The sequence below is a fragment of the Bos grunniens genome, chromosome 16 (genome assembly GCF_055505025.1).
Source record: "Bos grunniens cultivar Pamir isolate PY7600 chromosome 16, Bosgru_T2T1.0, whole genome shotgun sequence".
NCBI classification, from domain to species: Eukaryota; Metazoa; Chordata; class Mammalia; order Artiodactyla; family Bovidae; genus Bos; species Bos grunniens.
The window spans coordinates 43,857,520-43,884,303 of NC_141180.1; the positions used below are offsets into that span (position 1 = coordinate 43,857,520).

The window sequence follows — 26,784 nt, forward strand, 5'->3', positions numbered from 1 at the left end:
ACCTGAGATGACAAATCTCCTTATCAGTCCTGGTTGTGCTCTGTTACCAAAGCTGTTTTGCAACTTTCCAGAGGTAGTTCATTGTGTTTATTAGTAGAGACTCTTCCCCATAAACTCTTTTTTTCTTTTGGGTTTAGGCTGGAATAATATGATTATTCACAGGAAGCTATTTCAGCTTTTAACATTTCTCAGCTCTTGATAATTTTAACACTCACATCCTTTTTATCAACAGAATGTAAGTTCAACCTATTAAATATTGGTTATCAGTGTCAAAAGGATATCCTCTGTGGGGGCGGGGAAGATACAAGAGTCCTATGTTAAGCTTTTCACTAGCACAAGGGTCACAAACATAGATGCCAACAGCAGCCAGGAAGGAAATTCAATGAAAATCTGAGTCCAGTAGAGACTGGTGATCAGATAGCCAGTGTCCAACTGCAGGGGGCAGCCAGGACTCAGATCCAGCCAAATTCTATGCAGAAATTTGGTCCAGTGTCACCTTGATCTCTAGCTTTTATTTGTTGTTGTTATCCCTTCTCCAGGGATCTTCCCAACCCAGGGATAAAACTCAGGTCTCCCACATTGCAGGTGGATTCTTCACTGGCTGAGCCACCAGGGAAGCCCAAGAATACTGGAATGGGAATCCTATCCCTTCTCCAGTGGATCTTCCTGACCCATGAATCAAACTGGGGTCTTCTGCATTGCAGGTGGATTCTTTACCAGCTGAGCTACCAGGAAGTGTATATTCTTTAACACAAACAAGCAATCCAGATTCTTACACAGTATCTCCATATAGTTAAAGTTGATATCTGATTTGGTTTAACACCACGCAATTCTAACAGATATACACATGAGCTTAGACTTGATGATCTTGCTTCTAGCCCATAGGAACCTTAAATCTTAAGAGTTCAATACGTTCATTGAGCACCTTCTCCATGCCAGGTACTGTAAAAGCATCAGAGATACTAAAAGAAGTATAATCCAGCACCTGTCTTTGAATTGTTCATATTCTAGTGATAGAAATGTGCATGGTACAGTTAATTATTATCTAGCAGGAAGAAAAGAAATTAATCATATAATTATACATATATTTAATTATAAATTGTGATGAGTGCTATAAAAGAAAAAAAAGACACAGTATAATCAGAAATCAAGGAAGAAGCAAGCTTACATTTAAGCTGACATCTGAAGGATGAGCACACATTTACCCAAAGAAAGAAAGGGAGGAAGAACATTCTAGGCAAAGGAAATAATATCTGCAAAGATCCTGAGCTTGGCCACAATTTGGCATGTCTGGGAAACTAAAAGACCAGTCACATGGTCCAAGTGTGACTGATACACAGTGAACAAGGAGAAAAGTCACACATGTTGAGAATGGAGAGAAAAAAGGGCTAGATGATAAATGGACCTGTGGTTGCTGTTAGGGATTTTGAGAAATAAGAGGTCACTGTCAGGATTTTAAGCAGGAACATGGCAAAGAAAGATCTGCGGTTTTAAGGGATCCTTCTGTCTACAGGCTGGGAAATAGATTGTGGGGTTCCTCTTATGCCAGAATCCCAATGACCAGTTAACAGGCTAGTTCTCAAGTCTAGACTTGTCCTACAGTGATGGCTGTAGAGAGACACAGAGAAGAGTGCAAACTTGGAGTATATTTTAGAGATAGTACATTGCTGTGGATTATAAAATATGGACAACATAGAGGTATAAAGGGAGATGATACTGGATAGGCGGACTGGGTAAACTGATGAATGATTTCAGCAGCCATAGCAACACATTTAGTCTTTATCCTGTGGGTAAGACAAAACCCTTTAAAGTTTGATGGAATGAGTTGATACAGTTGGATTTGTGTTGAGCTTATAGTAACTGATTCAGTTTCCTGTCTTCAATAGACTTTATGGTCCATCCACAACTAGTCTTTTTTTTTCCCCCTATGACATAAGCTTAATCATCAACAATAAACTGGAGGCTTCTGAGGGTATTAAAGTATATCTTTATTTCTTATCTCTAAGGCAAATGAAATCGTGACTATAATATTATTTCATTTGGTTGCATTGTCTTTCATACACTGAATGGTGTCCTGTGGAGAGTGGGTCAGTAAATCTAGATATAACTACTCAACTCTTCTGTCTTATGATTTCCATGCTTAGAACCTCATGTGGTACAGCAGTACATGCTCCTGCAGCAGCTGAATGTCCCACTGCTGATGAGTGCAGATGCTGTTTCCCACACCCATCTGGAGAGCCCAAATATATGCTGATACCATGCCAATTCACACGAGTGTTTCTGAGTGGAATATATTTTCCTGATGATGTGCAGTTAAACAAGGGGAGCTGATACTAAGATAACATAAAATATTTCTTATAGAAATTCAGCATCTCAGACTCCAGTTCCTGGACACGAGGGAACAGATTTATCCTTTTGCTTAACAGACAGGTAGGCAAAACAGATGAAAGAACGGTTTTCAGATATTGAACAAGAGACACTGTGAGAGAATGGTCCACAAGAGAGTGAGATGGGCCCTCTGCCTGGAGACAGTCTCCAGAGCATAGCACAATGAGGGTGAAATGAAATAGAGCCCAGCATTCTCTGTGAATTGAAGAAACAAACTTTACTTGATTTAGACTTTATAGTGATTGGAACTTACGATTTGTAGTGCAGAGTACTAGAGAGAATGGTGTAGACACAGAGAAAGTACTCGTGAGAATCCAGTGAACGGTCCTCTCAAGTCTTCAGCTATTACACTAATATGCACAAGAGGAAAATATTAAGGGTAAGGAAAATATTACTAAAGAGAAAAAAACAGAACAATCCCTAGACCACACACAGGATCAGGAATAGTGTATGTTCCCACTATCAAAAGTAAAAAGACTTCCTAATAAATGGGCATTGGGTAGAATCACCAGCAGGAACAGAAATTGGACATGGACTGGAAAAGGTCAGTTTTCATTCCAATCCCAAAGAAAGGCAATGCCAAGAATGCTCAAACTACCGCACAATTGCACTCATTTCACATGCTAGTAAAGTAATGCTCAAAATTCTCCAAGCCAGACTTCAACAGTACAGGAATCATGAACTTCCAGATGTTCAAGCTGGTTTTAGAAAAGGCAGAGGAACCAGAGATCAAATTGCCAACATCCGCTGGATTATCGAAAAAGCAAGAGAGTTCCAGAAAAACATCTTTTTCTGCTTTATTGACTATGCCAAAGCCTTTGACTGTGTGGATCACAATAAACTGTGGAAAATTCTGAAAGAGATGGGAATACCAGACCACCTGATCTGCCTCTTGAGAAATTTGTATGCAGGTCAGAAAGCAACAGTTAGAACTGGACATGGAACAACAGACTGGTTCCAAATAGGAAAAGGAGTACGTCAAGGCTGTATATTGTCACCCTGCTTATTTAACTTCTATGCAGAGTACATCATGAGAAACGCTGGGCTGGAAGAAGTACAAGCTGGAATCAAGATTGCCAGGAGAAATATCAATAACCTCAGATATGCAGATGACACCACCCTTATGGCAGAAAGCAAAGAACTAAAGAGCCTCTTGATGAAAGTGAAAGAGGAGAGTGAAAAAGTTGGCTTAAAGCTCAACCTTCAGAAAGCTAGGAGCATGGCATCTAGTCCCATCCCTTCATTGCAAATAGATGGGGAAACAATGGAAACAGTGACAGACTTTATTTTGGGGGGCTCCAAAAATCACTGCAGATGGTGACTGCAGCCATGAAATTAAAAGACGCTTACTCCTTGGAAGAAAAGTTATGACCAACCTCAGATCAGATCAGTCGCTCAGTCGTGTCCGACTCTTTGCGACCCCATGAATCGCAGCATGCCAGGCCTCCCTGTCCATCACCAACTCCCAGATTTCCTCAGACTCACGTCCATCGAGTCAGTGATGCCATCCAGCCATCTCATCCTCTGTTGTCTGCTTCTCCTCCTGCCCCCAATCCCTCCCAGCATCAGAGTCCTTTCCAATGAGTCAACTCTTCGCATGAGGTGGCCAAAGTACTGGAGTTTCAGCTTTAGCATCATTCCTTCCAAAGAAATCCCAGGGCTGATCTCCTTCAGAATGGACTGGTGGGATCTCCTTACAGTCCAAGGGACTCTCAAGAGTCTTCTCCAACAACACAGTTTAAAAGCATTAATTCTTCGGCACTCAGCCTTCTTCACAGTCCAACTCTCACATCCATACACGACCACAGGAAAAACCATAGCCTTGACTAGACGAACCTTTGTTGGCAAAGTAATGTCTCTGCTTTTGAATATGCTGTCTAGGTTGGTCATAACTTTCCTTCCAAGGAGTAAGCGTCTTTTAATTTCATGGCTGCAGTCACCATCTGCAGTGATTTTGGAACTCAAGAAAATAAAGTCTGACACTGTTTCCACTGTTTCCCCATCTATTTCCCATGAAGAGATGGGACCGGATGCCATGATCTTCGTTTTCTGAATGTTGAGCTTTAAGCCCACTTTTTCACTCTCCACTTTCACTTTCATCAAGAGGCTTTTGAGTTCCTCTTCACTTTCTGCCATAAGGGTGGTGTCATCTGCATCTCTGAGGTTATTGATATTTATCACAGCAATCTTGATACCAGCTTGTGTTTCTTCCAGCCCAGCGTTTCTCATGATGTACTCTGCATGTAAGTTAAATAAATAGGGTGACAATATACAGCCTTGACGAACTCCTTTTCCTATTTGGAACCAGTCTGTTGTTCCATGTCCAGTTCTAACTGCTGCTTCCTGACCTGGATACAGGTTTCTCAAGAGGCAGATCAAGTGGTCTGGTATTCCCATCTCTTTCAGAATTTTCCACAATTTATTGTGATCCACACAGTCAAAGGCTTTGGCATAGTCAATAAAGCAGAAATAGATGTTTTTCTGGAACTCTCTTGCTTTTTCCATGATCCAGCGGATGTTGGCAATTTGATCTCTGGTTCCTCTGCCTTTCCTAAAACCAGCTTGAACATCAGGAAGTTCACAGTTCACATATTGCTGAAGCCTGGCTTGGAGAATTTTGAGCATTACTTTACTAGCGTGTGAGATGAGTGCAATTGTGCGGTAGTTTGAGCATTCTTTGGTATTGCTTTTCTTTGGGATTGGAATGAAAACTGACCTTTTCCAGTCCTGTGGCCACTGCTGAGTTTTCCAAATTTGCTGGCGTATTGAGTGCAGCACTTTCACAGCATCATCTTTCAGGATTTGGAATAGCTCAACTGGAATTCTATCACCTCCACTAGCTTTGTTCGTAGTGATGCTTTCTAAGGCCCACTTGACTTCACATTCCAAGATGTCTGGCTCTAGGTGAGTGATCACACCATCATGATTATCAGGGTCATGAAGATCTTTTTTGTACAGTTCTTCTGTGTATTCTTGCCACCTCTTCTTAATATCTACTGCTTCTGTTAGGTCCATACCATTTCTGTCCTTTATCAAGCCCATCTTTGCATGAAATGTTCCCTTGGTATCTCTGATTTTCTTGAAGAGATCTCTAGTCTTTCCCATTCTGTTGTTTTCCTCTATTTCTTTGCATTGATCACTGAAGAAGGCTTTTTTTTATCTCTTCTTGCTATTCCTTGGAACTCTGCATTCAGATGTTTATATCTTTCCTTTTCTCCTTTGTTTTTCGCTTCTCTTCTTTTCACAGCTATTTGTAAGGCCTCCCCAGACAGCCATTTTGCTTTTCTGCATTTCTTTTCCATGGGGATGGTCTTGATCCCTGTCTCATGTACAATGTCACGAACCTCATTCCATAGCTCATCAGGCACTCTATCTATCAGATCTAGGCCCTTAAATCTATTTCTCACTTCCACTGCATAATCATAAGAGATTTGATTTAGGTCATACCTGAATGGTCTAGTGGTTTTCCCTACTTTCTTCAATTTAAGTTTGAATTTGGCAATAAGGAGTTCATGGTCTGAGCCACAGTCAGCTCCTGGTCTTGTTTTTGCTGACTGTATAGAGCTTCTCCATCTTTGGCTGCAAAGAATATAATCAATCTGATTTCAGTGTTGACTATCTGTGATGAAAACCATAATCTTACAAATTCAGGGAGGTTGACAAAAGCAAGAAGAAATATAAATAAAAGCACAAGGCATATCATAATCAAATGAAAACCAGTGATGAAGAAAAAATGTTCAAAATAGAGGGAAAATGTCATGGATGGACAAAAATAGAATGGTAGCACATATCATTAGAAACAATGCAAGCCAGAAGATAGTTGTATGTGTGCCACTCAGTCATGCCTGACTCTGCAACCCCATGGACTGTAGCCTGCCAGACTCCTCTGTCCATGGAATTTTCCTGGCAAGGATACTGGAATGGGTTGCCATTTCCTTCTTCAGGGGATCTTCCTAACCCAGGGATCCAACTGGGGTCTCCCACATTGTAGGCAGATTCTTTATCATCTGAGCCACCAGGGAAGACAGAGATATCTTTAAAGAACTGGATAAGGGCTGATGGGGATGGTCTGTCCACTTGGTGTTCTATACCAAGTAAAAGTATCCTTTAAATGAAGGCAAAATAAAGACTGTTTTAGACAAAGAAAGCAGAAACAATTTCTCATTAGCAAACCAGAGAAAAAAAAAGTTAAAGGAAGTGCTTTAGTCAGAAAAAGGTTATATCAGAGAGATTCTTGGAGCCACAAGAAGGAATAAAAGTTCCAGAAATGGATAAGTATAGAGAAAATTTTTTCTTGTTTTTAATTGATAATTGATTATCTAAATTTGAGCAAAGAATAATGACAATTTATTATGGGGTATATTATATATGTAGAAGTGAAATGGAGGTGACAAGCAGCACAAGGCTGGGAGGACAAAAATGGAAATATACTATTGCAAGTTTCTTGTAATGTAAGCAAAATGCTATAGTATTACTTGAAGGTAGACTATGACAAGTTGTATGCTGTGAACTGAAGGGCACTGTGAATAAAGTAAAGCTAAAAAGCCAACAGTGGAGGTAAAAAGGAAATGTTAAAAATACTCAATTAATCCAAAAGAAAGTAGGAAAGAACAGAAAATAATGAACAAAAGCCAGATGGACAAATAGAAAACAATAGCAGGATGGTAGATTTAAACCTAAGCATATCAATAATTATATTAAAAGCAAATGGGAAGAACACTACAACTAAGAGGTAGCTTTTAAGACTGAATTGAAAGCAACACCCAACTTGATGCTGAACTCAAGAAATCCACTTTGAAAACAAAGATAGATAAAAAGTGAAGGATGGAAAGTATATCACAGTAACTAATTAAATCAAACAAAATGGATGCATCATTCCATTTACATGAGAACACAGGAAAGCAAAACATAGAGACAGAAAGCAAATCAGCAGTTGCCTGTGTGCAGAGAGTAGGGGAAGGTATTGACTACAAATGGTACATGGAAACTTCTTGGGGTGATGGAATTGTTCCGGACCTCCATAGTGATGGTAGCTATAGAACTGTACATATTTATCCAAATTTAGCAAATATTGTACTTAAAATTGGTGAATTGCATTGTTTGTCATTTATACCTCAGTAAAGATGATGAAAGGGTGAGGGAGAGAGAGAAGGGGGGAGGAATAAAGAGGAGAAGAAAAGGAACAGGAAAGGGGGAGGGGAAGAAAAGAAATTAACCATTTGTTTTCCCAGTCATTTCAGTTACAGTAGTTTCCACTGGCCTTTTGCTCCATCATGTTAAACATTTTAGCCCTTTTCTCTGATCCTTAATTTCTACTCATATTTACACTCTAATGGTCTTACCTTCCACCTTAGGGAATTTATTGACTGTTTTACTAAACAAAGATAACTGAATCCCAAAGAGAAATTCTGGTACCAGTCGATGATGTGAAACTCTTACCTAATTAAATGAGGAATTCCTCAGAAGAAACTGCTCTTCCCTCTTGCTGTCGAACATCGACCTCTGCCCTTCCTGTCCTCACTTGCTCCATCTCTAGCCACATCTTCCTTTTGTTGCTGAAAACACCACGCAACCCTCTGCTCTGCTTTTACTCTTGAGCATCACAGTTTCCTTTCTTCAAAAAGGAAGACCATTTCTATATCCTCCCCCATCTCCCACCAGTATGGAAAGCTGAACACATGAAGGTCTTACTGGTGGGCCTTCTAGGTACACAAAGGACTGAAGTAAAGCATGTAAACTTCAGAGGGTAGATACATTTCATAATCACAAGAACAACTTGACTGCTAGACTCTGAGACTCTGGGGAAAGAATTGCGATAATCAGATGGGAGAGATGTGATAAAGGGCTCAGAGTGGCATCAATCGGAAAGAAGACATGAAACAGAGTGAAACAGTATATAAGTAGATGTGAATGTACTTAGAACCCATGCTAACAGGTGACTGAATATTCTTACTTATGGACTGGGAGAAAATATTTGCAAAAATATATGCAATCTCCAAAATGTATAGACAGCTCATACAACTCAATGACAAAAAAAAAAAAGTCAAAAAATGGGCACACCTAAACAGACAGTTTCCCAAAGAAAATGTACAAGTGGCCAACAGGTACATGAAAAGGTGCTCAACATCACTAATTATCAGAGAAATGCAAATCAAAACTACAATGAGCTATCACCTCACTCAGGTCAAAGTGGCCATTATCAAAAAGTTTATAACTAACAAATGCTAGAGAGGGTTTAGAGAAAAGGGAACCCACTTACACTGTTGGTGGAAGTGTAGACTGGTGCAGCCACTATGAAACACAGAACAAAGGTTCCTCAGAAAACTAAAAATAGAGTTGCCATATGATACAGCAATCCTATTTTGGACATACATCCAGATAAAACTCTAATTTGAAAAGATACATGTACCTTAATATTCATAAGGCACTATTTGCAATACCCAAGCCATGGAAGCAATCTAACTGTCCACTGACAGAGTGGATAAAGATGTGGTATATGTACATCTATCTATCTATACATACATACAATGGAATACTCAGTTCAGCTCAGTTCAGTCACTAAGTCATGTCCGACTATTAGCAACCCCATGAATCACAGCACACCTGGCCTCCCTGTCCATCACCAACTCCCGGAGTTCACCCAAACTCATGTCCATTGAGTTGGTGATGCCATCCAGCCATCTAATCCTCTGTCGTCCCCTTCTCCTCCTGCCCCTAATCCCTCCCAGCATCTGAGTCTTTTCCAATAAGTCAACTCTTCGCATGAGGTGGCCAAAGTATTGAAGTTTCACCTTTAGCATCAGTCCTTCCAAAGTATACCCAGGGCTGATCTCCTTCAGAATGGACTGGTTGGATCTCCTTGCAGTCCAAGGGACTCTCAAGAGTCTTCTCCAACAACACAGTTCAAAAGCATCAATTCTTCAGCACTCAGCTTTCTTCACAGTCCACTCTCATATCCATACATGACCACTGGAAAAACCATAGCCTTGACTAGACAGACCTTTGTTAGCAAAGTAATGTCTCTGCTTTTCAATATGCTGTCTAGGTTGGTCATAACTTTCCTTCCAAGGAGTAAGCATCTTTTAATTTCATGGCTGCAGTCACCATCTGCAGTGATTTTGGAGCCCCCCAAAATAAAGTCTGACACTGTTTCCACTGTTTCCCCATCTATTTCCCATGAACTGATGGGACTGGATGCCATGATCTTCGTTTTCTGAATGTTGAGCTTTAAGCCCACTTTTTCACTCTCCACTTTCACTTTCATTAAGAGGCTTTTTTGTTCCTCTTCACTTTCTGCCATAAGGGTGGTGTCATCTGCATATCTGAGGTTATTGATATTTATCACAGCAATCTTGATTCCAGTTTGTGCTTCTTCCAGCCCAGCGTTTCTCATGATGTACTCTGCATATAAGTTAAACAAGCAGGGTGACAATATACAGCCTTGATGAACTCCTTTTCCTATTTGGAACCAGTCTGTTGTTCCATGTCCAGTTCTAACTGTTGCTTCCTGACCTGCATAAAGGTTTCTCAAGAGGCAGGTCAGGTGGTCTGGTATTCCCGTCTCTTTCAGAATTTTCCACAGTTTATTGTGATCCACACAGTCAAAGGCTTTGGCATAGTCAATAAAGCAGAAATAGATGTTTTTCTGGAACTCTCTTGCTTTTTCTATGATCCAGCAGATGTTGGCAATTTGATCTCTGGTTCCTCTGCCTTTTCTAAAACCAGCTTGAACATTTGGAAGTTCATGGTTCACATATTGCTGAAGCCTGGCTTGGAGAATTTTGAGCATTACTTTACTAGCGTGTGAGATGAGTGCAATTGTGTGGTAGTTTGAGCATTCTTTGGCATTGCCTTTCTTTGGGATTGGAATGAAAACTGACCTTTTCCAGTCCTGTGGCCACTGCTGAATTTTCCAAATTTGCTGGCATATTGACTGCAGCACTTTCACAGCATCATCTTTGAAGATTTGAAATAGCTCAACTGGAATTCCATCACCTCCACTAGCTTTGTTCGTAGTGATGCTTTCTAAGGCCCACTTGACTTCACATTCCAGAATGTCTGTTTCTAGGTGAGTGATCACACCATCATGATTATCTGGGTCATGAAGATCTTTTTTGTACAGTTCTTCTGTGTATTCTTGCCACCTCTTCTTAATATCTACTGCTTCTGTTAGGTCCATATCATATCTGTCCTTTATCAAGCCCATCTTTGCATGAAATGTTCCCTTGGTATCTCTGATTTTCTTGAAGAGATCTCTAGTCTTTCCCATTCTGTTGTTTTCCTCTATTTCTTTACATTGATCGCTGAGGAAGGCCTTATCTCTGCTTGCTATCCTTTGGAACTCTGCATTCAGATGCTTATATCTTTCCTTTTCCCCCTTGCTTTTTGCTTCTCTTATTTTCACAGCTATTTGTAAGGCCTCCCCAGACAGCCATTTTGTTTTTTTGCATTTCTTTTCCATGGGGCTGGTCTTGATCCCTGTCTCCTGTACAATGTCACAAACCTCCGTCCCTAGTTCATCAGGCACCCTGTCTATCAGATCTAGTTCCTTAAATCTATTTCTCACTTTCAGTGTATAATCATAAGAGATTTGATTTAGGTCATACCTGAATGGTCTAGTGGTTTTCCCTACTTTCTTCAATTTCAGTCTGAATTTGGCAATAAGGAGTTCATGATCTGAGCCACAGTCAGCTCCTGGTCTTGTTTTTGCTGACTGTATAGAGCTTCTCCATCTTTGGCTGCAAAGAATATAATCAATCTGATATCGGTGTTGACCATCTGGTGATGTCCATGTGTAGAGTCTTCTCTTGTGTTGTTGGAAGAGGGTGTTTGCTATGACCAGTGCCTTCTCTTGGCAAAACTCTATTAGCCTTTGCCCTGCTTCATTCTGTATTCCAAGGCCAAATTTGCCTGTTACCCCAGGTGTTTCTTAACTTCCTACTTTTGCATTCCAGTCCCCTATAATGAAAAGGACATCTCTTTTGGGTGTTAGTTCTAAAAGGTCTTGTAGGTCTTCATAGAACCGTTCAACTTCAGCTTCTTCAGCGTTACTGGTTGGGGCATAGACTTGGATTACTGTGATATTGAATGGTTTGCCTTGGAAACGAACAGAGATCATTCTGTCATTTTTGAGATTGCATCCAAGTACTGCATTTTGGACTCTTATTGATCATGATGGCTACTCCATTTCTTCTAAGGGATTCCTGCCCACAGTAGTAGATACAATGGTTATCTGAGTTAAATGCACCCACTCCAGTCCATTTTAGTTCACTGATTCACAGAATGTCAACATTCACTCTTGACATCTCCTGTTTGACCACTTCCAATTTCCCTTGATTCATGGAGCTAAAATTCCAGGTTCCTATGCAATATTGCTGTTTACAGCATTGGACCTTGCTTCTATCACCAGTCACATCCACAGCTGGGTATTGTTTTTGCTTTGGCTCCATCCCTTTGTTCTTTCTGGAGTTATTTCTCCACTGATCTCCAGTAAGTAGCATATGGAATACTACTCAGCCATAAAAAAGAATGAAATAAGGTCATCAGTAGAAACATGGATGAACCTAGAGATTATCATACTAAGTGAAGTAAGTCAAACAGAGAAAGACAAATATGATATCACTTTTAGGTGAAAATCTAAAATATGATGCAAATGAACATTTTTACAAAATAGAAACAGCCTCACAGACATATAAAACAAGCTTATGGTAACCCAAGGGGAAAGGGAGTGGGAGAACAATCAATTAGGAGTTTGGGGTTAGCAGATACAAACTACTATATATAAAATTATTATGACAACAAGGTCCTACTGTATAGCACAGATAACTATTTTTAATATCCTTAATAAACTATAATGGAAAATAATATTTAAAAAGATATACATATGTAACAGAATCATTTTTTTTATTCACAAGAAACTAATATAGCATTATAAATCAACTATACTTCAATAAAAAATTTAAGGATTTTAAAAATATTGGCTGTCTTGTCAAGTATCATAGAGAAGATACAGCTCATCCTCATATTCTCTGATGATTTCCTGATCAAAGGTTACTTACTTCTTTGATTAAATTTAAACAATAATTATTTAGACACACTGGAAAATTAACTTGCTAACCTTTAAATAATGTATAGTAACATTTCTTATTCACTTCAGATCACCATAGACTCAGAGTTTTCATAATTACACAGACACAGAAGTGGATCTAAGTGAATCTTTCCACATAATGAAGGTTTACTATAGAAAGGCACAAACATCTTCATTGAAAGCTTATGGTCCTGCAGATTTAAGAGTAGTGAAAAAGTCTTCAGATGTTCTCATGGCTTTTACTTCTCCAGGTGCATCTTACTCTGACCACACACTCCCCATGGAGAAGATGGATGATGCTGTAGCTCCGGGCCAAGAATATACCTATGAGTGGATTATCAGTGAGGACAGTGGGCCCACCCACGATGACCCTCCATGCCTCACACACATCTATTACTCCTATGTAAATCTGGTGGAGGACTTCAACTCTGGACTGATTGGACCTCTGCTTATTTGTAAGAAAGGTAAAAAAAATTCAATGCCAACAAAGATGTTGGACTAGTAAGGAGCACTGTCATGAAATGAGGTTTGAAAGTACCTTTCGATCTTTTCATAAATTAAGAGAAGGGTGCAGAAACCAGATCATTGTTTGACACTGATGTTTGAAGGGTAGAATCTTCTCTTTCTTCAATCCTTCCTTCATCTTGGTCCTGGGAGTCTCTCCCAAGTAAATCTTTGTCTGAGAGTATGTTCTGCTGCCATGCCCATATGATCTGTAACATTTACCTCAAGGCCAAGTCTTTTTGAAAGTATATAGCAGCCTACATACTCTGCTGAGAGTCCTTGGAAAGAATTTTGAATAATATACCTGAGGTTTGGGTTGGTAATTTGGTCTATAAATACACAAAACTCTAAGTTTCTTTCTTGTAAACAAGCTGAACACTTTGGGTGGTAGATTTCAAACACACTCAATTGACTTTATAAGAAATTTCATTGGCTGGGCTTCTTAAGGAGTAAGCTTGGATTATTTTACCCCAAAGAATTTATCCCATCTTTTATTAAAATAGACAACCACAACGAATTTCACTGTGGGAAGCCATATGATGGATTCACCACCTGTCTATCCAAATACACATATGAAACCTACATAACGTTCCTAATTCATTTATTCACTACACAAATACATATTTTCATTGCCTGGTATACAGAAGATACTGTGATGACACTGAAAAAGATTTTCAACTTATAAAAGTCTCTTATTTCATTTTATTATCAGCTGCATTTTTTCCCCTCATGAGAATAGATTAATCTTGACCCTCTCAACCAATTCTCTATTTCTCATTACAGATACTAGCAAGATGGCTCTATTAAACTTAGAGTGTGATGCTTTTACCAGATGAGCTATGGGACCTATATATTGACTTATTGACACTGGAAGAAATGGCTACTTTACTAAAGTCTTGACAGTCATCAAATGTTTTCTCTATGTGTCAGATCAAATTTACCTTTAAAGTCCCATTCCTCAAGGCTATCAGATGTCAGAGGGAAAAGGTGGTATCAGGATTTTAATAAACATTCAATCATTATTACTTGATAGATGCTATTTTTTATAAGAATGTCTTACAGTAGACATCGGTGTGATTGGCTGCTTATCTAAAACACTGCCATCTAGGAATAGCCAGTCTTCTAACTTGGATGTTATTAAAACTATGTCTTTTTTCATAGGCACCCTAACCGAGGATGGAACTCAGAAAATGTTTGAGAAGCAACATGTACTGATGTTTGCTGTGTTTGATGAAAGTAAAAGCTGGAACCAGACATCATCCTTAATGTACACAGTCAATGGCTATGTGAATGGGACGATGCCAGGTAATACACAGGCTGTGTTGAAAAACTAGTTGAAGCATTGGTCCCATTGTTTCCCTAAGGCCCTAGGGAAGTTGACTATACTATTTTTTTTTTAACTTCTGATCTGAAAGGTCATGTAATCTAGTTTAGTAGTTCTCAAGATTTTATCATCCTATATAAAAACAAAAAACAACAACAAAAAACTAGCAAGTACAACAGACAAATTAGAAGCTAAGAGAATCATGTGATCTTACTAGATATCATGCTCTGAGCAGGTTTCACCTGCATTTCCAAGAAGACCTCCAGGATATCAGCTTGGTCTTCAGTGAATTGTGTGGTTCCTGCTGCACAGTGACCATACCTTCCTCCAGAGAGGAAGCCTTAGAGGACAGAATTCAAGGTCAATCCCTAGCAGGAAAGGTCAGCAGGAAGAATGCAATGAAGACATTTACAGTGAAGATGACTAGGAGACCAGGAGAAATATCCAGTATATGAAAATGCTACCAGCATTGCAAAAGACGATGAATGAGTAATATTCAATGACGTGGGATATTTTTCTCTTCATTTGCATTTCGACTCTTGTGAAAAAGCAAAATTATAACTATTGTTAAGAGAAAAAAATTGACCCCCATCTAAACCACCTCTGCTTCTCTCTGATAGAAATGACCTAGAATCAAAGATCCTGTGGAGGAAAAATGGGAGAAGTGAACATATTACTTTATTAAACAAACTATGCTTCAAAGCACTAAGCTTCTCAGAAGCTATTTTCTGTATCTGAAAATCACAAATGGCTTCTCTTACTAAAAATGAAACTCGTTAAGAGTTGAGGTCTGGATATTGCTTTTAAATTGTGTTCCCTTTCATTTGATTCCATCTTCCCAGTCAGGGCTTTATACTCACATGACTCTGGGTTTTGATTCAGAGTTTAAAAACTTTAGTTAACTGAGCACATCTGACCTCACACCTTGCTCACTTCTCTACCTTATTGTGTTTTTTTGGCAGTTAACTGTCTCAATGTACTTTCTTACAAAAATGGGTTAATCATCTATCCTGGTGCAGAGGGTACTCAAGAATGTTTTTTTACAGATAACATAGCGCATCTAGTACTATGGGCCTTAAGGGGAGTGGTCAAAAGAGAAACTGTATGTGTCCTGGCAGAGTAAATTGTCTGTGCAAATGCAGAGAAGAAGCCAAAGTAACCCATATGAAAAAAATAGCAATTAATAACTCTATGTGGGCATAGAATTTAAGAACTTATAGTTGAAAAAGAGTAGTTGGGGTTAAGAAGGGCGACATAGGGAAATGTCATTAGTAGAAACAGAAAAGTTAATGCTTGTTAAACTGCCTTATGGAGTAGTATAAATTGAAAAACTATGATAAATGCCAGCACAGATGTATATAAGGCTCAAACCAATATGAGCATTGATTTGAGATAGATAAATTCTTCCACCAAATCCTCCTACCTTCCAGCTTCTTGTTCTTACCCATGATACCAGGAAATGGTCTTGTTACAATGGTCTAAAACAGACAAGCCCTCATTCCCTCTTTGTGTGAGGGACTGAATCACGGCCCCACAATCTAATATCAAGTGATTATAGATCTGACATTTAAAACCCAAGCCAAGGATAGAAGCCAAGGTTGGAATCTCCTGCAGAGCAGATTAGCATTTTCACGGTCATTGTGGGAGCAAAGAAGGAGCCAAACAGCTTTTGTCCTCAGTTCTCATTACTCCATCCATGAAACGCTCCCAGTGACCCAGTATAATGAGGACTTACCCGCTGCATATTAAGGAGGTCCTATAACACACAGAGTAACTCATTGCCTTGTCATTAAAATAATCAATCAGTGGGTAAAGAAACAGTGCATGCATGCTAAACCACTTCAGTCATGTCTGACTCTTTATGACCCCATGGACTGTAGCCCACCAGGCTCCTCTGTCCATGGGATTTTCCAGGCAAGTGCCCTGCTCCAGAGGATCTTCCCAACCCAAGGATCAAACCTCCATCCCTTACATCTCCTGCATTGTCAGGCGGGTTCTTTACCACTACTAGCACCACCTTGGAAGACCAAAGAAACAGTATAAACTCCTTAAAGTATCTTCACTTAAACTTGACCCCAAAACTCAGCCCTATTGGAGGTTTGGCCCTTAAACTCAGCCCTATTGGAGGCTCTGGCAACTCCAGCTGAGCCCAGGTTGGTTGTAGAGTGACCAACTACTCAGGCTTGCCCAGGGCTTTCTCAATTCTAAAATTGAAAGTTCTGTATTCTGGGACCCCTCTGTTCTTGGTAAACCAGAAGTGTTGGTCACCTACTTGCCTCTCTCTTTGGATCTTAGCAGTCCCTGTGTTTCTGAGCTAACATCCCCCATCTCTGGGCTCTTAGTACCACTTATTGCAATGAGTTGTGACTACTTGTTTGCTCATGACTCAGATGTCTGCTTTTCTAGGGAAGGTACCATAGTGGGAGTGTTTATACCCCCAGAATCTTGCATAAGGCCTGATGCAAAGCAGGTGCTCAAAATGTATCTGGTGAGTGAATTCTTTTATCACAGACTGCTGATGACCTGTGTTGGCCCCCATCTCTCCCTCAGATATAACAGTCTGTGCCCACGACCACATCAGTTGGCATCTGATTGGAATGAGCTCTGGGCCAGAACTGTTCTCCATCCATTTCAATGGTCAGGTCCTGGAGCAGAACCATCATAAGATCTCAGCCATCACTCTCGTCAGCGCCACGTCCACAACCGCAAACATGACCGTGAGCCCTGAGGGAAGGTGGACCATAGCTTCTCTCATCCCCAGACATTTTCAAGGCAAGAAATTCCTCCACAAGTCTTGCTTATGAATGTAGGATCCTTCTTTCTTCCTACCTAGGCACTAACTCTCTCATTCTCCTTACAAGCTGCCCACGCTCCAGACATAACATTTCTTGGTCCTCAAAAACAAAATTTAGATACTTTGCTCTTAGACTTATAACTTGTTAGTTGGGGATGGAGGAAGTAGAAAAATTGACAAATATTTTTAAAAATGATGCAAAAGCCAACAAGATCTCTACTTCCTTGAAAGGAGAAAAGAGGAAGGAAACAAAAACATATCTGCAGATATTCTTTCTTGGGGTATTCAATATGCAGCTAAAGGAAAAGAAGTAGATGTTGGAGCCAGTCAAACTTCTGTAAATTTATAGAAAGACCAAGTTATAGACAGTGAAAAAGTTTTAACATGAAAAGATTGTCTTTCATAACAAGACGAGCACAAAGCCTTGCCCACAGAGGAACTCAGTGGATGTGTATTGACTGAAAAAACAGAATCTAACCAGCTGAGGATTTTAAAGGACATCAGTGAATTCTGGTGGGAAAAAAAATCAACTTAGGTTGTTATATGCTGTCAGGTAAACAAAATAATGCTCTATTGCACATTGTTGCTTTAAAACTGTTAGGAGAAAGGTTTCTGTACATAATAGTAAATATCACTATAGGAAATCATTGTGTTACCAAAATAATGTGTATAAAAGCAAGACATACAAAAAAGAGACACTTCTGGGATCATTTCAGTTTTTGTTCAAACTGAGTGGTCAAAATTATATTTGAAGTAATGAATTGTCACAATATTCCTAGAAGATAGAGTCCCAAATAACAATGAAATAATAAAACTAACATTACTGAGTTTAAGTACTTTTGTCTTTTTACAATTTCATACAGTATATATTAGTATTAATATTATCTTAATTTTACAAACAGATGATAGGAAAAATGAGAAATTGACAAGATCTAAGTCATAAAGTTTTAAGAGTCTGGAAATTACACAAAATTTTTCTCCCTTGAGAAGTACAAAGAAAACCTTTCCAATTTTTTCCCCCTAACCCATCCTCTCTCTTTCCTTTGCTTTTTATTCTTGCCTTCCTCACTGTACTAAAATAGTTTCAAACCAAAATATTCAAAAGTTTTCTAAGTACTATATTCACTGTTATTACTGAAAACTTCCACAAATTTATTTAAAAGATTTGCATTTCTATCAGCCTTAATGTCTTCTCTCAAATTCTTCCATTTCCCTTACGTTCTAACTCAGCTGGGATGCAGGCTTACATAGACATTAAAAACTGTGCAAAGAAAACCAGAAATCCTAAGAAACTAACTCGAGACCAGAGGCGGCACATTAAGAGATGGGAATACTTCATTGCTGCAGAGGAAGTCATTTGGGACTATGCACCTATAATACCAGCAAACATGGACAAGTGAGTTTGGAGGGGTTCTTACTACTGTGCAAATGTTCATGACATGGTCTATAGGGTCCTAGATTCATAGAGTCCTAGATCCATAGAGTCCTAGATCCATAGGGTGAAATGTCATGAGTTGACAGCTTTCAAGGAAATACGTGTATTGGATTTCATTTTCAAGTCAATCTGAAATTACTCCATACTCACCAAGAGAACTCAGCATGATAATAACTATAGTCATAGGAACAACAACAACAATAATAGCAGCTACCACTTGTTGAATGCTTCCTATTGCCAAGCAGTGTGGTAAACCTTTCTAAGAGCTTTAACTCCACAATTAGAAACAGCTCTTATTTATTTTAGAGATTAGGAAATGGGAGAGCTGGATTAAGAAAATTAGAAATTCAAATAGCTCTTAAACACTTGAAAAACACTCAAGCTCACTCAAGAGAGATATGCAAATTATTAACAAACTTCTGTGGAATACTATTTTTCACCTATTATCAGACTCACAAGTTCAGATGATATAATCTAGTAGCAAGACTGTAGGAAACAAGCTCTATCATGTATTACTGGTGAAAGAGTGAACTGGAAAACCATTCTAGAAGATAATTTGGCAGCATGTATTAAAATTACAAATGCATATATCTTTTGACCCAGCAATCCCACTCTGGGAATTTACTATATAGATTCATATATTTGCTTACAGGTGAAATGAAGTATGTACTGGATGTTCACAGCTGCATTGTTAGTAGTAGCAAAGGCTTGGAAACAACCTATGCAAGTGAAAGTTGCTCAGTCGTGTCTGACTCTTTGTGACCCCATGGACTGTAGCCCACCAAGATCCTCCTTCCATGGGATTTCCCAGGCAAGAATACTGGAGTGGGTTTCCATTTCCTCCTCCAGGGAATCTTCCAGACCCAGGGATTGAACCTGGGTCTCTTGCATTGCAGGCAGATTCTTTACCATCTGAGATACCAGGGAAGCCCTGAAACAGCCTATAATGTCCCTCAATAGGAATGTATGAGTATATTCACACAATACTAGGCGTCTGTTTTAAAAAGGAGGCAAACATTCTCTCTCTACTAATACAAAAGTTCTCCAAGAGATATTTTTTAATTAATAAGTCGAGGGAACAAGATAGTAGAACAGCAGATTCCCCTACTTGTATCCCCCACCAAGGGGATACCACAAAAATACAAAGGAACACAAGAGACTACTACAAACAATATATACCAATAAATTGGATAAGTAGCAGAAAGGGAAAACGGTCCTAGAAATATGCACTCCACCAAGACTGAATCAAAAAGAAACAGAAAACCTGAACAGATCAACAAGTAAGAAGATCGAATCAGTAATCAAAAACCTTGAAATAAAAGAAGCCCAGAACCAGATGGCTTCACAAGTATATCATACATGAATCCTCAAACTCTTCCCAAATATTAAAGAGTAGGGAACACTTCCAAACTTATTTTACAAGGGCAGCATTACTCTTATACCAAAGCTAGATAAGGACATTATAAGAAAAAAATTACAGGCCAATATCCTTGATGAACATAAATGCCAAGTTATCAAAATATTAGTAAGCTGAATTCAATACCACATTGACATTATCATAAACTATGATCACACCTCCTGATTTCAAACTATATCACAAAGCTATAGTTATCAAACAGCATAATAATGTCATAAAAACAGACACATAGACCAAATGAACAGAAGCAAGGACTCAGAATAAATATATGCATGTATAGTCAATTAATCTTTGACAAGGTCACTAAGCATACACAATGGGGAAAGGATAGTCTCTTCAATAAATAATGGTGGGAAAACTGGATATCCACATGCAAAAGAATAAAATTATACCCTTAGCTTATTACATACAACATATACAAAAGCTAAGTAAAAATAAATTAAAAACTTAAATGTAATATCTGAAACCATAAAACTCCTGGAAGAAAACAAAACAAAGAAGCTCTTTCACATTGGTCTCAGCAATGATTTTTTTGACTATGACACCAAAAGCATAGGGTAACAAAAGCAAAAATAAACAAGCAGAGCTACATCAAACTGAAAAACTTCTGCAAAACAAACAACAAAATGAAAAGGTAACCTACAGAATGGGAGAAAATATCAGCAAACCATGTATCTGATAACAGGTTAATAGCCAAAATACTGGGTTGGCCAAAAAGTTTATTCAGGTTTTTCCACACTATAAAAGGAACTCATGTAATTCAATGGCAAAATAAACAAATGAAAACAGCCTGATTAAAAAATGGGCACAGGACTTAAACTGACATTTTCCCTACAGAAAACATACAAATGGCCAATAGGTATATGAAAAGGTGTCCAGCATCACTAATCATCAAGGAAAAATCATATCCTTGATGAGATATCACCTCACACCTGTGAGGATGACTAGCACGCAAAAGAGGTAACAAGTGTTGACGAGGGCACAGAGAAAAGGGAGTCCTTGTACACTGCTGATGAAAATATAAATTGGTGCAGCCTTTATGGAAAACAGGCTTCCCTGGTGGCCCAGACGGTAAAGAAACTGCCTGCAATGCAGGAGACGTAGGTTCAATCCCTGGGTCAAGAAGACCCCCTGGAGAAGGGAATGGCAACCCACTCCAGTATTCTTGCCTGGAGAATCCCCATGGACAGAAGAACCTGAAAGTCCATGGGGTTGTAAAGAGTCAGACACAACTGAGTGACTAACACTTTTACTTGTGGAAAATAGTAAGGAACTTCCTCAAAAAATTAAAAATAGAATTACTGTATGATTCTGCAATCTCACTTCTGGGTATATATCCAAAGGAAATGTAGTATATCCTACCAAAGAGATGCCTATACTCCCATGTCCACTGCAAGTGCTAATCATGATAGCTTAAACGTGGAAACAACCTAAGTGCCTATCAGTGGAGATATATATGTGTATGTATGTTACAATTATACGTGTAATAATTGCATAGTATTCAGCCTTAAAAAAGAAGGAAATCCTGCCATGTGCAATAATATGGATGAACCTGCAGGACATTAGGCTAAGTGAAACATTCCAGACACAGAATGACGTATGCGGAATCTAAAGTTGAACTCATAGAAGCAGAGAGTATAGTGGTGGTTGCCAGGGGCTGAGAGGGTAGGGGGAATGGGAGAAGTTGATCAAAGTATACCAGTTTTCAGTTTTAAAATGAATGAGATCTGGAGACCTAATATAGAGCATAGTATATTAACTAAAGTTAGTAACACCATAGCTAAGAACATTGTATTATATTCTTGAAATTTGTTAAGACAGTAGATCTTAAGCGTTATCAAAATTAAAAAAATAAGCAACTAGGTGAGGTGACAGAGTGGTTATTAGCTTGATTGCGGTAATCTCATGTACTCATATACAAATCATTATGTTGTAAATCTCAGATACATACATTTCTCAGTTATATTTCAATAAAGTCAGAAAATGCAACAAAAAATTCAAGGTATGGTACAGAATATGCAAATAGCTGCTTTTTGTTAGAGGCATGAGAGGAAAAGAATAGTTATATCTGCAAGTCATATTTGCATAAAGATGCTCTGGAATTATCTACTTGAACTGAATACAAATGAGTATTTAGGAAAGGCAGGAAGAGTTAGGGAAGTGGGGTTAAGAAAAAAAAAATCCAGATTGCTCTGTAGCAGCAATCAGTGCTTTTTATTGTATATAATAAATCCATAAAATGCATAAACTCTATTATGGAACTCTGCTTTTACAAACAAAGGCAATAAAAAGGACCAAGGGGGAAAGTAGTTCATGTTATCTCCCCTAAATCATTTATTGCAGTAGCTACAGAAGACAGGTGAAGGCAGTTGGTTTTCAGTTGGCACCAGGACTGGGTGGATAGTAGAAGGGATAGCCCAACAGTACAGAACTATGTTTAATAAAGACAGTAGAGACTTCCCAGAGTGGGAATGTGTTCTTTTAGAGATGGAGAAATACCTGGAAAGCCAATTGCTTGTTGTTTTAGTCACTAAGTTGTGTCTGACTCTTTTGCAACCCTATGGACTGTAGTCCATCAGGCTTCTCTGACCGTGGAATTTTCCAGACAAGAATACTGGAGTGGGTTGCCATTTCTCTCCAGGGGATCTTCCCAACCCAGGCATCAAATCCACACCCCCTTCATTGGCAGGCAGATTCTTTACCACTGAAATTCTTAGCCATCATGGGAGCCCTTAGGAAAGCCAACAGGATACTATAAATTAAGTGATACTTAAGAACAATTCATAGTGTATCTTATCCTTTCATCCAGGTAGACCTTTCAGAGATAGCTACTCTAGAAACCGGAGAGATAGGAAGATGTAAGTAGCTGCTTCTAACCAAGATTATGACTTCATCAGTGGTGGAGGAGACAGATCAGAGGTTTCCAGTTTTCCAACTAGAGAGAAGATATCAGGACTTTGCAAATCACATTAAGGTTTTCCTCCCTGCCCCCCCAAGAAAACTAGCATTTTATCTAATTCAAGAACAGAACTTCTAAACATAGACTCCCATCCTATTGAGTTCTCTACTTGAGAAAAATATTTAATCTTTTAAACTTTATTTCACTTTAAGAAAATACAGATCTCTACATTTGGATAATTTCTCAAACCGAATTGGAAAACATTATAAGAAGGTTGTCTACAAACAGTACCAAGATGACTCCTTCACCAAACGCCTGGAGGATCCCAGTAGTGAAGGAGATGGGATCTTGGGCCCTATTATCAGAGCCCAGGTCAGAGACACACTGAAAGTAAGTAACAGAAATACAGAATCATGGAAGAACTTGAATAGTGAAAAACAGATGATAAGTACTGGTTATTTATTTTTTTTTAACGTGTCCATGTAATTTTGAATTCAAATGTGGTTTTAAATCTTTTTCGTATTTGCGTTTATTATAGCCTATCTCATAATACAAATCATCTAAAATAGTTGATCAGATTATAAAGGAATAAACCAAGGAGCCGATGTAACTGGGGTGAAGGATAATGTGGGGACAAAGAAAATAAAGCCAAGGATAAGTATGATGAAACACATACCGTATGCTCCTATAATGTCTGCAAATTTTGTCCTAGGCTTTCTAGCAGCCAAAATAAACAGGTAAATAGGTCAGGCAAGATTCACAATAGTCATAAAAGAAGTACAATTTCCCCTGTTATTGAGACTTAGAGAAAGTTAGCCTATGGATGCTTAAAAAGAGCGTGCTGTGTGATGTGGTAGATGCAATCCTTGACCTATCTACAACTGGTATGATAAATGTAAAAGCTGCATGGCTTTTTATTTAATTATATTTATTTTTAATTGATTGATGATTCTTTACAATATTGGTTTGATTTCTTTTTGGAGGCCTCGGGGTCTTCTGCTATCATTTAGAGGTTACTCTGTATGAGTTGTTCCATATTTTCATGAGTTTTTGATGTATTTGTCAGGGGGGCAGGTGATCTCCCTGCTTACTCCTTGGCCATCTTCTTCCACTTCCTAAAAGTTGCATAGATTTTTAAAATGTTTCTCATTATAGCTGAGAGCATAACCAAATTGAATGAAAACAATTCATCAATGTGGTCTAAGCATGTAGTTCTCTGATGACTGGTCTCTGATGAAAGTAAATTTTGATATGTGTCAGGAACACTGAGTGTTCCTCAGGCTGGTTTCTTTACATGTTGTATCATGTCATCACCTTATCTTTTGGTAAGAACTAGACATCAGAGAATTAAAAGTTGCAATCCTTGGCTAGATTCTAGGATGAACATAATCTGCAGATTAAAGATGACCCGAATGCTTTAGCAAGCAACCAAGTAGAAGATAAGATTAATGTTGTTTTTTTAGATTAAGGAGGCTAATTAGGACTCCTGTGTGATGAAGCTGCTTCCTTCATCTCTTCATGGAAATGAACTAAGAGGATATCTTGCAGACAAAGCCAATTCTGTTCATTAAAAAATAAATAACCAAAGGGCAGAAAACCACCTTTCTCCTGTTTCTCTCTTCCTTCCCTCATTTCTGATCCCTTTTAGGTGCTCTTAGAAAGTATAAAGATGCCTCATTGGAAATTCAAGATCTGGCTATTTGCTATGCCCTGTCAAGAAGATGTTTTGTGAGGGACTTCCCTGGTAGTCCAGTAGCTACGACTCTGCACTTCCAGTGCAGGGGACCCGGGTTCAATCCCTGGTCAGGGAACTAGAGTCCATGTGCCACAACGAAGAGTTTGAATGCTGCAGTTATAAGACTATATGCCTAGAAGATTGAAGATCCTACAGGCCCCATCTAAGACCTGGTGCAGCCATGTAAATAATGAATAAATATTAAAAAAAAAATAAGAAGATGGCATCAAGGACAAGGGTTTGGGAGATCTGGCAGACTGGAGAAGGGAAGGAGCAGATTCAAAGGCAGATGTGGTCCAAGCCAAAAGGAGAGAGAAAGGGAGATGGGGCTCAACTTGGAGAGGGTGATGTACTGTGAGGAAAACGTCACTTCTAAAATCAAACTTCTCTTTCCATTTTCCACCTTACTATGTAAGTGGAACTCTCTCAAATGCATCTGTCGGGTGATGGGAAGAGGTTGCCCCTCACATACACAGTTATTAGTTTGCATTCACATAAAGACACAAACACACATACGCACCATGCAACAAGTAAATACGCAAAGCTAGCATTGTCTATTCTCATGATTGACCTTAAATCCTGAAATAATGGATTTGAATTAATTTTGTAGATCGTGTTCAAAAATATGGCCAGCCGCTCCTACAGCATTTACCCTCACGGTGTGACATTCTCTCCTTATGACGGTGAAGTAAACTCTTCCTCAACCTCAGGTTTGAATCTTTCACGTCTACTGAATGAAATACTGACCTCTGAGAGACTGTCATATTGTCCCACTGTCCTTCTTGCCTGTTAGTATAACTTGTACCGTCAGATGGTATACATGTAGTGTGTGTGCTAAGTTGCTTCAGTGTCTGACTCTTTGTGACCCTAATGACTATAGCCTTCCAGGCCCCTCTGTCCATGGGATTCTCCAGGCAAAAATACTAGAGTGGGTTGTCATGCCCTCCTCCAGGTGATCTTCCCGACCCAGGGATGGAACCCGCGTCTCCTGTGTCTCCTGCATTGACAGGCAGGTTCTTTACCCCTAGTGCCGCCTGGGAAGCCCCCAATATACATGTAGGGGTATCCTCAGAATCACAACCAAACACTGCTTACTTCAGGGAGTTTGTTTATTCTGATGACTACAAAGTATGGTGTCCTTTGTTAGTGTAATAAGAGGCCTCAAGTGGACCAATATCTAATAGCTACAAGCTATCCAGAATAAAATGTGGAAAATTCTGAAAGAGATGGGAATACCAGACCACCTGACCTGCCTCTTGAGAAACCTATATGCAGGTCAGGAAGCAACAGTTAGAACTGGACATGGAACAACAGACTGGTTCCAAATAGGAAAAGGAGTACATCAAGGCTGTATATTGTCACCCTGCTTATTTGACTTATATGCAGAGTACTGGGCTGGAAGAAGCACAAGCTGGAATCAAGATTGCCGGGAGAAGTATCAATAACCTCAGATATGCAAATCACACCATCCTTATGGCAGAAAATGAAGAGGAACTAAAAAGCCTCTTGATGAAAGTGAAAGAGGAGAGTGAAAAAGTTAGCTTAAAGCTCAACATTCAGAAAACTAAGATCATGGCATCTGGTCCCATCACTTCATGGGAAATAGGTGGGGAAACAGTGCAAAGAGTGTCAGACTTTATTTTTTAGGGCTCCAAAATCACTGCAGCTGATGATTGCAGCCATGAATTTAAAAGACGCTTACTCCTTGGAAGGAAAGTTATGACCAACCTAGATAGCATATTCAAAAGCAGAGATGTTACCTTGTCCACAAAGGTTCATCTAGTCAAGGCTATGGTTTTTCCAGTGGTCATATATGGATATGAGAGTTGGACTATAAAGAAAGCTGAGCGCCGAAGAATTGATGCTTTTGAACTGTGGTGTTGGAGAAGACTCTTGAGAGTCCCTTGGACTGCAAGGAGATCCCACCAGTCCATCCTAAAGGAGATCAGTCCTGGGTATTCATTGGAAGGACTGATGCTGAAACTCCAACACTTTGGCCACCTCATGTGAAGAGTTGATTCATTAGAAATGACCCTGATGCTAGGAGGGATTGGGGGCAGGAGGAGAAGGGGACAACAGAGGATGAGATGGCGGGATGGCATCATCGACTCGATGAACATGAGTTTGAGTAAACTCCGGGAGTTGGTGATGGACAGGGAGGCCTGGCATTCTGTGATTCATGGGGTTGCAAAGAGTTGGAC

The 26,784-nt window shown here is 39.2% G+C and overlaps 1 protein-coding gene across 1 annotated transcript in view; it reads left to right on the top strand.

The window, feature by feature from the left end:
- Positions 1 to 26,784, top strand: part of F5 (coagulation factor V) — an 81,333-nt gene that overhangs the window by 18,958 nt on the left and 35,591 nt on the right. The window contains exons 4-9 of the mRNA XM_086344782.1: positions 12,727 to 12,939; positions 14,141 to 14,284; positions 16,854 to 17,075; positions 18,328 to 18,493; positions 23,061 to 23,238; positions 25,194 to 25,293. Coding sequence (XP_086200908.1) covers positions 12,727 to 12,939; positions 14,141 to 14,284; positions 16,854 to 17,075; positions 18,328 to 18,493; positions 23,061 to 23,238; positions 25,194 to 25,293 — 1,023 coding nt within the window. The remainder of the gene's footprint in view (positions 1 to 12,726; positions 12,940 to 14,140; positions 14,285 to 16,853; positions 17,076 to 18,327; positions 18,494 to 23,060; positions 23,239 to 25,193; positions 25,294 to 26,784) is intronic.